The sequence below is a fragment of the Silurus meridionalis genome, chromosome 28 (genome assembly GCF_014805685.1).
Source record: "Silurus meridionalis isolate SWU-2019-XX chromosome 28, ASM1480568v1, whole genome shotgun sequence".
Taxonomy (NCBI): domain Eukaryota; kingdom Metazoa; phylum Chordata; class Actinopteri; order Siluriformes; family Siluridae; genus Silurus; species Silurus meridionalis.
The window spans coordinates 11,186,212-11,199,214 of NC_060911.1; the positions used below are offsets into that span (position 1 = coordinate 11,186,212).

General features: G+C 37.7%; 1 protein-coding gene across 1 annotated transcript in view; it reads left to right on the forward strand.

Annotated features, from left to right (window-relative positions):
- Positions 1–12,404, forward strand: part of adgrl3.1 (adhesion G protein-coupled receptor L3.1) — a 205,987-nt gene extending 193,583 nt beyond the window's left edge. Inside the window, 3 exon segments of the mRNA XM_046842822.1 lie at positions 5,126–5,251; positions 8,605–8,622; positions 10,093–12,404. Of these exon segments, the coding sequence (XP_046698778.1) occupies positions 5,126–5,251; positions 8,605–8,622; positions 10,093–10,961 (1,013 nt within the window). The 3' untranslated portion in view covers positions 10,962–12,404.
- The last annotated feature ends 599 nt before the right edge of the window (positions 12,405–13,003 follow it).

Consider the following 13,003-nt stretch of genomic DNA (forward strand, 5'->3'; position numbering starts at 1 on the left):
AATTCACATTCCCAGTATCTATTGCTTGTTTTTAAGCGCTTGTTGACTTCCCTTCTCAACTCAGAAGGGCTGCTCATCTACAGCACACGAGTGGCCACTCGAAGCACATAAAGAATTGTGTAGTGTGGAGCAGATTATTCACCAGGGACACACTCAATTGGCAGCAGGAACACTATCTATAAAGCGTTTTCTTTGGGTATTTGGTGGCGTTTACCAAGGTGCAATCTGCGGTATAGCTCATATTTTATAGTCCAGTTGCATGTCACTGAGGCAAAATTCTGGAAAGCAATCTGCCTTTTGAAAAAACCCCACAACATTTCTGTATTTCTGAGTGGTTTGAGAAAACATAACTGTATTTCACCAAAACAATAGGAATTGTTTTTTGTTTAGTCTACCGTATTTTTCGGACTATAAGCCGCTATTTTTTCCCCACGCTTTGAACTCCCTTCGTTAAACAACAAAGCGGCTAATTTATGGATTTTTCCTGGGTTTTTCCCGGTTTCACAAACTTCAAGCCAAAAAACTGAGTCCCATAACATTAGACCAATGAAATTGCCGCACGGGTTCAGGTGAACCAATGAAACTCTTTATATTAAGTCATATGCGCTCCCACTGAATCGGGCCGCACCACATCATAAATATTGATGAAGTCCCTCTAATGTTTGACCTGCCGCTCACTCGGACTGTCTGCAGGAAATGCGAATCATTCGTCACGCTGAAAACAACCGGGCATGAAAACACACTTCACCTGTGTTCTGAGCTGCACGGCATCGGGAGAAAAGATTCACCAATGGTGATTTTTAAACACACGACGATGCCAAAAGATAAACTTTCGAGAGAAATAGTTGTGAAAGGAAGGAGGAAGACAGTGAACAATGACTTTCTTGGTAGGCTACTGTTTAGATACAAGCCTTTGTAACGCATTCAGGGTGAAGGGAGAGCGCGCTAACTCCAGTTGCAACAGAAATCATATAAGCACAGACAGGTTTCCAAAACTCGTGATTTTTTATTTTTCTTGGCAACAGCGTTACGGGTTAGTCAAAGAAACTTAGAAATGAGCATCAGAAAATAATAAGGACATATTCCTCGGTCTTGCACACATGCAGTAATACCGGAAAAATGCGGAGGCAGGCTATTCCCAAAATCCCGCTCTGCTCTTGAAGGAGCCACAACATATTTTACCCGTTACACCGTGTAACAGGCACTGTCTTTCGTTAAAGCCTGTGTAAAGTTCATTAGTTTTAGTTTCAGTGGCTTATTTATGTTCAAAATAAAAATCTTGTAAAATTCAGTGGGTGCGGCTTATATTTGGGTGCGCTTAATAGTCCGGAAATTACGATTACGGAAAATACTTTTTGACCTTACCTTGGCTCTTCATGCTTACATGTTCATTCTGCCTAAAGATGATTAAAACCTTTCTAGCAAGGTTTGATTTTCTTTGACAGAGTGTCAGTCTTTGATCGAGTGACTGGATAGTTACGGAACTGTAACAATGCAAACTGTCATAAACGTCATCAAACATCATCATCAAAATGTAGAAAGGATTTAGACATTTTGTACAGTTCTAAAATTAATAAATCACCTCATAAAATAGACACCAGGTAAAAGAAAGCTGGTGCACAGAATTAAATGAATCAATCAATGGCTATTTTGCCACTGGTATAAGCATGAACTGAGCTGCAGAACGAAAAGAGACAGCTCTGAATCCTGTGATTAAATGAGACTTTTACCTAAAACAGAATGATGTAGATGATGATGCTAATTATTCATAGCAAACATAAACATTCTTAAACAAAATGGCAGTTAGTGCTATTAGTCTTTCATAAGTAGGTCTTTCTCCCTTTTCACATTTGCATGCAACATTGTATAAACGGCAGGTCAGAAAAGCCTGTACTTTTTAGAATAATTTGTAAGTAGAACAGTTTTTTACAATGTCTAATGTCTGAACCCAAACCCTAAACTGTTCATGAATATCTAAAGAGAGAAACAGACTTATGACGAGCACCTATATGCAAGTACAACATTAATATGACTACAGCAGGACCAATTGCTACACACTGCATTTCCCTGCTGGACCATTTAATTTAGCCAAATCTCATTAATAGTCCAGATGGATCTGATAAATTGAATGTTTCCTTCAAGCCAGAAACCTGCATGCATCCATAGAAGGTTTCCAGTTGAGCCATCTCATTTACAGCATGGGAGTTGATGCTGACAGTGTGTTGAGAGGTTTGAATTTCACTTATGAATAAAGGCCTTGAAATGGTCAAAAAATTTTCTTTATTCTCAGGAATCTGACTTACAATTTTAGCACTAATTAACAAAAAATAAATAAATAAATAAACAATGCAGATTTATTTATAACTGTCCTTTATCCACTTGGAGAACACTGTAATTGAGAAATGCTACATAACAAGCTCATACAAAACCCAGCTAGTAGCAGTTTATATTAAAGCACATTTGGAGAAAGCGACAAGCATGACTAGGCAATTAGAAGAAGGGGAATGACAGCACAGTATTTTGTGTAGTGATTTAATTGCAACCGTGAAGGGAATCCGCTCAGTGGAAAAGAAGAAGAAAAAAGAGAAAAACTTATTAAACAGACTTTTAGCTAGAAAGCAACATGTGTCATAAAATCTAGACTTTTCTCTAGTGCCAATTATAGAACCTGTTGCCCTTTCAGTTAAAACAGTCACTGCACATGATTACTTTGCACAACCAGGTAGAATAATTGATATTCTGGTATGAAGTTCAAATGCTATTCCAAATGAGGTGCTCAACACCTGACGAAGAAGAGACCTCTTCTGCGGCTTGTTCAATAGCCTGTAAAAGCAGTGGGTGTTAGAAGCCTCTTTCAGAAACAGGACTTAGTAGTTATAAGCCTAGCTGATTGCATGGCTCAGTTGCATTAGCCAAAGGACCTTAAAGAACTTTCAAAAGTTATGCAACAGTGTACTAGTCATTCGGCAGTTTTATGTCATTAAGCTCAGAGCAATTGAATGTTAATGAGGAGCTTAAAATACACAGCGTTGTAATCATCATCAATTGACTGATTAGTTGTCTAGCAATGATGGCTTCTCCAGTTTACTGTTGATTTGACAAAACTGAACAATGTGTAAAGTAAAATAAATAAATCCAATATTGTGTCTGGTACAAAATCTCTTCCAAGTATGAGGTTTAGACAAATCCTACTGAATTCTGAAAAAGTTAAATGCTAAAAACAAAACCTGATCGCAAAGAAGTGAATGTTGCTTTGATCAAAATTCTGGATGTTTATGCATACGGCCAAATTGTACATTATAGCTAGTTGTGCAGAGGCTTTTACATTCAATGAGACAGACTAAACCAAGATTACAATTGCCATCCTTCAAATATTTTTCAATGAGAAAGTTTTTGTTTAACTAGTTAGCTTCATTCATGTATTGCAACAAAGATTATTCTGTTTCAATTATACTTCTTGTAAAATGAGTAAAGGTTGAACAAACACAACTATTATGTTAACAAAGTCTCAGTCAATATTAGTGAGACTAGTACCGAATGCTGAGGCAAATCCAAGTAGAAATGACAGTGATTGTAATCAGTCAAATTCAGTCCAAAAAGCTTTAAGACCAGACTTGGGTTCTACAGCCCTTGTACATACAATATGTGATTTCCAAAAAAATGGGGTCCACTTTTTTGGGACTAATGATATATATTCAGATGGAAGCAAACCAGACCAGAGTGAAATGAACGCTTGCTATCGTTTCATTCTCAGTCAGTTTGGAAAATTCAGTCTCTATCTAGCTGAAAAACATCCAAGTGCAAAGACTTGGTAAGGAGCCAGATCAAACTGGATGTGTCTGTAGACACATTATACTATAGACTAGATGCAATTATTTAAAGTCTTCTGGGATCACAAGCATCAGACATGGTGCCTGTTTAAATGTGGTGCTTCAGATTGAGGTACTGGGAAGTTCAGTGGTCAAGAAGCATTGCAACTTTACAGCTGTGGGATCCTTGGTTCAATTCTGGGGTGTCTGTGTTGAGTTTGTCCTGTTCTCTTAGTTTCTCTGTGTGTTCTATCTAAGGTGTGAGTAAGTGTGTGAATGCCTGTGCATGGTGCTTTTTGATGATTAACCCCTCCCCATCTATAGTGTACCCCTGCCCCTTGACCACTGTTCTTGGGGTAAACCATAGTCAGGCAAGGATACATTGTTACTATGAATTAATTACTATACTCCTGCCTAATATTCTACTTGTCTCAAGAAATGAAATGTGAAGACTAGTGAAAGCAAAGCCAGTAATACAGACACAGAGCTGTTTTAAGACAGAAATATCGATGTAGATATGCTTATGAATAATTTGTCTACAAGCACTTAATACCTTGGAAACCTTCAAGATCACCTTCAGGCAGTGTTTGTGAGCAAGTTATGAGAATGTGCACAGGGACACGAAGATAAATGTCAATAAAGTTGTACTGTTCAAGATTGCTCTTAAAAGAAATAAGACTCATGAAATCCACAGAAATAAAGAACAATTTTCTCTTAAAGCTCCACAAAGGATACTTGTGGGAGTGGAAATAAACACACTAAAAGGGCAATATTGTCTGTCTGTCATAGATTATTAGTTAAATGATGGTAAAAAACAAAAAGGGAAGACTAGGTTACTACAATAGCTAGTCACCTAACTAGGTAGCCAAATGGGTGATTAGCTTAAATTTGTGTTGTATATATATATATATATATATATATATATATATATATATATATATATATATATATATATATATATCAAATACCTCCATAAAATTGAACATATGAAAACACATTATTTAGTATAAAGTATGAATCTAATGACACTAGATTGCACTTATGTTTTGGTAGTTCTGCTCTTAAAATCCTAAAAATAATTGATCAAATGTCACATGAGCACATACACTGTTAAATGGTGGCAGGAATTTGGGCTACACAGATTTGTAATGCATCGTTCTAACTGTTGCGTCTTTCCCTGTTTGTGTCTGTCCTTTTCTTTTTACTTCTTTTAAATGTTCTTTTGCCATCTCTCTCTCTCTCTCTCTCTCTCTCTCTCTCTCTCTCTCTTTCTGTTTCTGTTTCTGTTTCTGTCTGGATGTCTGTATAAATTGTAGGTACTATGGCTAACCATCTCATCTCTAATGCCTTGTTGCGTCCTCATGGCACTAACCCTTATAACACATTGCTGGGAGAATCTGCAGTGTACAATAACCCCCCTGCAAACATGTTCAACACACAAGGTTTGATGGGCTCTCTCTCTCTCTCTCTCTCTCTCTCTCTCACACACACACACACACACACACACACACACACACACACACACACACACTTGAAATTATGCTGCTTATGCTTTCCTTTTATAATTGTAGTAGTAATTATAGTAATTGTTTGTAAAGCATGGGTTCTAATGCTAAAAGATGGCCTAGGTGACCTGTGTTTTATATATATATATATACACACACAAATTTAGTTCCAATCGATTAAAATATTCTCGTGATTAATCATTTTTATATACATTTATATATCTGTTTGGTCAATGTAACTCTTCATACTGTTAACTTATCTAGTTTGTTACATTTTAACAAAAGGAGGAATATGTCTCTCAAAAACCATAATGACCAGGTGTTTCCATGATTTTTGACAGGCACTGTATATACTATTTGTACAAATGTTTTTAGACACCTGAAAACAAGATTTATATGTGCTTTTTGCACATCCAATTCCACACTTTGCTGCTGTAACATAGAAATGTATTTTATTTTATTTTATCGTATCTTATTTAATTCTCATTTGCTGCTATAGTAACCTCGACACTTCTGGGAAGAGGTTTTGGAGTGCGATAGATAGTCGTGGAGACTTGTGTTTATTCAGGGACAAGGATGTCAGGAAAGTCAGGTACAGATTTAGGTGAGGAGTCCTGGACTGCAGTCAGTGTTCCAGTTCATCCTTAATGTTTCAATAGCAGGTCACTCAAGATCTTCTACTCCAAACCATATAAACCATACCTTCATGGTGCTGGCTTTGTGTACAGGGGTGTTGTCATGCTTGAACAGGTTTGGCATGTTTGTTGGTAACAGACAGGCTGATGTAAGAATTTCCGAAACTGCTGATCTTCCAACATTTTAAAGAATGTCAGGTTTAATTGAGCTGACAGAGAGGCTATTTATTAACCACTCTTTACAACCACGGTGAGCAGAAACGCATCTCAGAATGCTCAACATGTCAAACTTTGAGGTGGATGGGCACCAACAGCAGAAGTTCACATCAAATTTCAGAACAGGAATATGATGTTACAGTGGTGCAGGTTCACCAAAAACTGTACAAGATTAGAAAAATATTGCCTGGTCTTTTTTCAATCTTCAACTCATTGTTCCTAATATTAGATGACAAGAGTGGAACCCTGCTGTTGTAGTCCATCTACCCAGTGTAAGCCAGTCTGGCCATTCTCTTTTGACTTCTCTCCTTAACAACACACCTCTCAGTGGATGTTTATTGTTTTGTTTTCCCAACCATTTTTTGTAAAATCTAGAGATTGTTTTTTTGTGAGAAAAACCCAGAACATCAGCCATTTATGAAAATCTGATACCTGTTAGGCGAGTGACTGAGGCGGAAGCCGAAGCATCAAAAAACCAGGAAGCTTTAATAGAGTACTGCAGCAAAAACACATAGACACTAATGCAAACAATAACGGACGCTGAAGTGGGGTGAGAGAGGTGGTTATATGGGCACGGTAAACGAGAGGCAGGTGTTCGGAATCAGTAGGATGGTGATGAGCTCCGAGCGGGCGGGGCACGCGCAGGAGAAGAAGCAGGGTGTACCCTGACAGTACCATGCTAGGGCCATAGTCATTGAGGTAATATTTTTCTCCATTATGATGTTTGATATGAACCTAAACTGAAGCTCTTGACCTGTACCTTCATGATTTTATGCATGATACTAATGCAAAATTTAGCAGTTCATAAAAAACTACAGTCAGTCGTGGTTTTGAATCTGTTACATAAGATTGCTGTGTAAATCAGTACTGTAGTTACCTATCAATTAAATTAGAATCCTCTCATGAGTGAGTAATTCATGTTCACAAAAAGTCATTTTTAGTTTGCAGAATCCCTTTTTACCCTTCATATTGTGTTTCTGACTTGTAATCTAGTAAATAAATCCGTAAACACTTGGTGTGGAGCCCAAACAAAATCAAGATATTTTTCTTTGGATTAAACACAGTTATTGCCCCAGAAGCAGTGCAATATTTAGATGTCCTGATGGAGTAGCACTTTTTGAAAGAAATCACAAACCTCCCCTTGGTCTTTTGGACTCTACTGGTCTTCTGATGATAACCTCTTCTACTTCAGCCAACATATTAACTTCATAAAATTTCAGCATAAACATATTAACGATTTGTACGCATTTGCTTTTCATTTCCGTTTTTCCTTTCACTAACACAATTGTGTAACATTAAGTGTTAAATAAAACATTTGGTTCTTTTACTTTATTTTTTTTTTCTTTTATTGCAATTATAGATCAACCATGCAGCTCTATGTGAGACTAGGGAAAATAGTAATTTCCATGTGTTGTTTACAGGATTAGCAGATATTGCAGGTGCAATGATAACAGTGACACGTCTTATATTACACAAGTTAAAATAAAATAAAAATAATAGCTAGTGCTCCATTGCGCCACTATGTGAATATTCACCTCATATAAATGTTGAGGACACAGTGAGATAATTAATACATTTGCCTTAAAGGCAAGGGCATGTTTTTCGAGGAAGCTGGATCATTATTGCATAAGTTATGCAGGAAATGAAATTATACTTTCTTAAGTTTAAGGAGGAGACATGTGTTCAGGATTTCCACGATTATATCCAAACCGATCAATTATTAACTTTGTGTTACACAGAGTACTGTATGTAAACTCTGAGGTAACGATTTCATCAGTTTCAAGACAGATGACTGCACAGTTGCTGTGCTAAATCCAGAGAGGAAAAAGAGGATCTGTGATCTCAAGAGGATTAAAAGATCTGCTAGAGAACACTAATATGAGTATGCATACAAACTTTCCAGACAAATAAACTGAGAACGGCATAATTTCTAGTGTGTCTATACAACTACACACACACACACACACACACACACACACACACACACACACACACACACACACACACACACACACACACTTCTGAATTTTCTGAATTGTTCCTGTTAAATGAACAGAATGTCTGCTTTTTCTGTCTTAAATGTTGCATGTTAAATGAACGACAGCACATTCTTTAAAACAAAAGTGTTTTAACAGAATTCTGGAGATGTACAGAATGTACTGGAAAACCTCACAGCACCTTTTTTTAATGAATGTGTTCTATTATTATACATGCAGACTATAATATCTGTTCAAGCTGCCCTGCCCTTTGTCTTAACTAGATATTTTGTCCACTATGTGCATACCATTAACATTTTCTATGTAACCATGTCTTTTTACCCCACTCTCTCCTTTGTGTCTCTTTCTCTCCCTCCCTATTTCTCTCTCACTCTTTCTCTCTCTCTTTCCCTCTCTCCCTCTCCCGCTCCTTCTCTTTCTCTCTGTTCATGCTGATGTGCAGCCTCCTACAGAGATTCAAGTATGACTCATTTTCTTTTCATTACCTACATCATCAGCTCATAGTTCTTGGTCCTGTCTCTTCTCTTCTCTTCTCTTCTCTTCTCTTCTCTTCTCTTCTCTTCTTCTCTTCTTTTCTCTTCTCTTCTCTTCTCTTCTCTTCTTATGTCTTTTCTTCTCTTCCTTTTCTACTCTACTTTACTCTGCTTTATTCTTCTCTTCTCGTCTCTTCTTGTCTCTTTTTGTCTCTTTTTGTCTCTTTTCTTCTCTTCTTATCTTTTTCCTTCTCTTTCTTTTTCTACTGTACTTCACTCTGCTTTATTCTTTTCTTCTCGTCTCATCTCGTCTCTTCTCTTTTCTTCTCTTCTCTTAAAGCTACAGTGTGTAGGATTTTGGTAAAAATTAAAAACATGTTTTTTGAGTCAGGGGAGATAATAAAAAAATCTGCTACATTAAATAATGTTCCTGAGCTGCTGTGCATTGCACTGACAGTCTTGTAATACTAATCCACCGTGTCTGTAAGTCAGCACTGTGTCAGGGGGTGTTGGCTCGGATTTGGTGTGAAATTAGTATGCATGCATCATACGCCAGCCTAGATATGTCATCATTTCCAGACTTTAGGCATGGAAGAAGTCCGATTACAGAAAAATGACAGTAACAGACAGAGAGAGGCAGTGAGTGATAGAGAGGACAAGTAGAGCACTAATAGAGTTTTGCTCTTATAAATCACACTAAATTATCCTTTTATCCTTGTTAAGGAATTGGCAAAGATAACTAATAATAAGTAGTGATGTTAATAGAGTATTTTGCTAATGACTTTATTTAGTAAATGTTAATAAATCTATGAATTTACTATATGTATATAAAAACACATTGGACCTATCGACACTTCTCACACCTGCCCACTCAGAGTTTTTATGTCATGTATGGAATCTGCCACTGTCTACTGAGATTTTAAGACAAATCGCAGCATGAGTGGCCTATAACAATAATACGGTTCTATATTTAATACATGCCCAGTAAGTGTAATTTCTTTTTGACAGTTTCATTAGTGGGAAAATGTCAAGTGAACAAAACATTGTGCTCATACTGTTAGAGGGCTTGCTGCATCTAAAGCAATGAACATGGAGATGTTTAGAAGGCTTAAGGAAAAGCCATTACAGTCCAATGTGAGATTATAGTGGGGCAAACACTTTATTTCAACTGGAGCTTATTCATAGGCTAGGTATAAACCTGTTAGCTGACTGCCAGTTTATCTTTTTTTCTTTCCTTCATAATTTTTTAATCATAACAGTTATGTAATACTGCAAGACGTAAACACTTAAGCTGTGTCCCAAACGGCAAACTACTGTAGATTAGTGAATCATACTGCCTACACCCTGTAGCTTTAATATCATGCTATATAGACTTATTGCAATTCAAATTTCTAATGAGTACTGAATTTTAGAAGTTTTGATGGGTTTTTTTTTTGTCTCAATTTTTTTCTGTCTAGAAGGCATGCTGAACAATGTGCGAGATGCCAGTGTCATGGACACACTACCGCTCAATGGCAACCATGGTAACACCTACAGCGACTACCTCACATATGGCTCGTCCTCACCAACTACACTGGAAAAGAAGATCCTGAAGGAGCTGACAGCCAACTACACATCCACGTACCATCCCAGCACTAAGCTTGCCAACCACGTCGCCAACGGAGCCGTCCCAAGTCCGGCGAGTACAGCAGGCATCAACCGCGATGACGAGAGCGCTGCTGCTGTCGCCTTGGGAATCTCCAGAGAGGATGAGAACAACGCCCGCACTGCCCTGAGCTTGGAGATCATCAGGGAGGAGTCTCAGGCACCTCTCCTCCCACCTAGACCTCCTCCTCCAGATGGACACCCCCCATTACACACATTCTCCACCCACCGGCGCCTTCCTCAGGAGAATAATGAGAGTTTTTTTCCTCTACTGAAGAACGAGACGCACTCATCTCATGTGCTCAGAGACTCGTTATACACCAGCATGCCAACTCTCACCGACCACCCACACGGTACCAGTGACATCAACGGCATCCGCGACGAGGATGAAGATGAGGAGGAAGAGGAGGAGGAAGAGGAGGAAGAGGAGGAGGAGGAGGAGGAAGAGGAGGAAGGGAGCGAGCTGCATTTGGCCAATGGGAAAGGAGTCATGGCAGATGCGGATGATGTATATTACAAGAGCATGCCTAATCTGGGCTCACGAAATCACATTCAGGAACTGCAGAGCTACTACCACATGGGCCGCGGAGGAAGTGATGGATTCATTGCAGCACCAGAAAAGGACGAGTCATCACCCGAAGAGCAGCCTCAAGACCCCTCGCACTTGGTCACAAGCTTATAAGCACATATACACACACACACACACACACACACACATATTTTGAGTGTGTTTGTGTGTGTGTGTATGTGTATGTGATATGCAATGCACAAGGCACGGGAACCACTACCTACTGCACTGATCAATCCCTAGACAAACTGATAGCAGATAGCTGCCCATAAAAACCAATGACAGGAACCCAGAGTCAGTTAGCACTAGGAAAAAAGGACCAGGTAGTGTAACTTTCAGTTAGGACTAGTACCAACAAATTCGAAATATTCAGCGTGGTTTACCAGATGTTGTCAGATGTACAAAACCATCAGCCATTTTGGAAGGGAAGGAATGTACCGATTGACACCGTGTCCATCAGAAGCCACGTATTCCAGTGAGACAAGTGTATCTATTACTCTGTCACTTCTCCCTTTTACACAACTTTTGCCCAACTGCTGTCTGGCCATAAATCCTCTGGATTGTCCTGTGTGAATAATAAAAAAATAAAACGATAGCGACAGACTAGTTGCCATTTTAGATGATTATCTATGTTGACAGACACCGACCTGGACCTTGAACTTGATCTTGAACTATAATCCTCTACCCATGATATGGCTAGACTTCGGGGTGAAGATCCTTTGCTGCACACATTCCTTTCTTCCTGTTTAACACTGATTACTGTTGTATACCGAATATCACATCATGGCAAAGCATTTAATCCTTAAGACTTAAGGACATGTTTTATTGTTTCTTACTTTTATTTTTCAGTAATATCAGTTATCGAGAGGTAATACGCACTAATAACTAAAGAAACAGGATTTCTATGTGACATGTACAGAACCCCTTTGCATCACATATCACATGCACCTCATAGTTTTGATAAAATGTTTATTTTTTTTTCTCTGCATATGTGTTTGTGTAGATGTAGACCAATTCAAAAACTGTGCTGGTCCTCTGCACTATTACTCTCATTTATGACTAGGAGCGACCATCCAAATCCCCATTACGTACACTGACACATTTTCACACATACCTACATTCACATATGACACATATATTCACAGACATGCAACCACACACTCCTTATTTATCTTATTTATCATCCAGTAACCACTCTTCTTGTTTTAAAGCATTGTGCACTCTGATTTTAATTTCAATGGAAAGCATATTGTCAATTTTGGCTAAAAAAAAAAAGAACGAAACGATGGCTTTAAGACCTGCAGGTTGAATGTGTCCTTTTCCAAACTGCTCCAGTTATTGCAGATTATAATAATTATAATCAAGCATTGAAAAGTAAAAAGTCACAATATACCCTACATTCAGAACATCTACTATTGTCTGTTTAGCTTCCAGGTCTTTCTTGTTGTGTGTAGGGCCTCAGAAATTCTACTGATTGGAATAAATGTACGTTATATAGAATATCTGCAAGTAAAAAAAAGCTATTAAAAGATTTGATGTTGCTGAAGACAAAGTCAACATGGAACTGGGCTGTTTACTCTTTCTTGACTTCCTGTAGCTTGCACATCAACTTCTTTTATTTCCCCCCAAAAAATTGACTGCGTATTTTCCCCCCTCACAAGGTGCTTTATCAGGTCTGAATTGTTGCATAATTATTAAAGGAGAGATAAAAAAAATTATAAAATCGGCACTGAGACCTTTTTATTATTATTATTATTATTATTATTATTATTACCATCAATATTGTTAATATGATATCTATGGAATTATTATTTATTCTTTTCATATGCATTCGAAGTTGAATGAGCTCATAACTAATATTTGTTGTAACAGTGAAAGTTGTTTGCCAACAAATAAAATGATTGAATTGATATTTAGGAGATTTTTTTTGTGGGCATCTACATTTTTTTATATTTAGCATTAATTGAGAAATGGCAAATATAAAGACGGGAATAGACCATAACCGCAACATGAAAGTAAGGACTAAAAGTTATGTAAGACATAACACATTTGGGGGCACATTGTTATAAGAAAATAACCAACTGGTTGGTGTGAGGTGTTGAAAGTAATTTGACAATTATGGTAATTTTCTTTTTACATATATATATATATATATA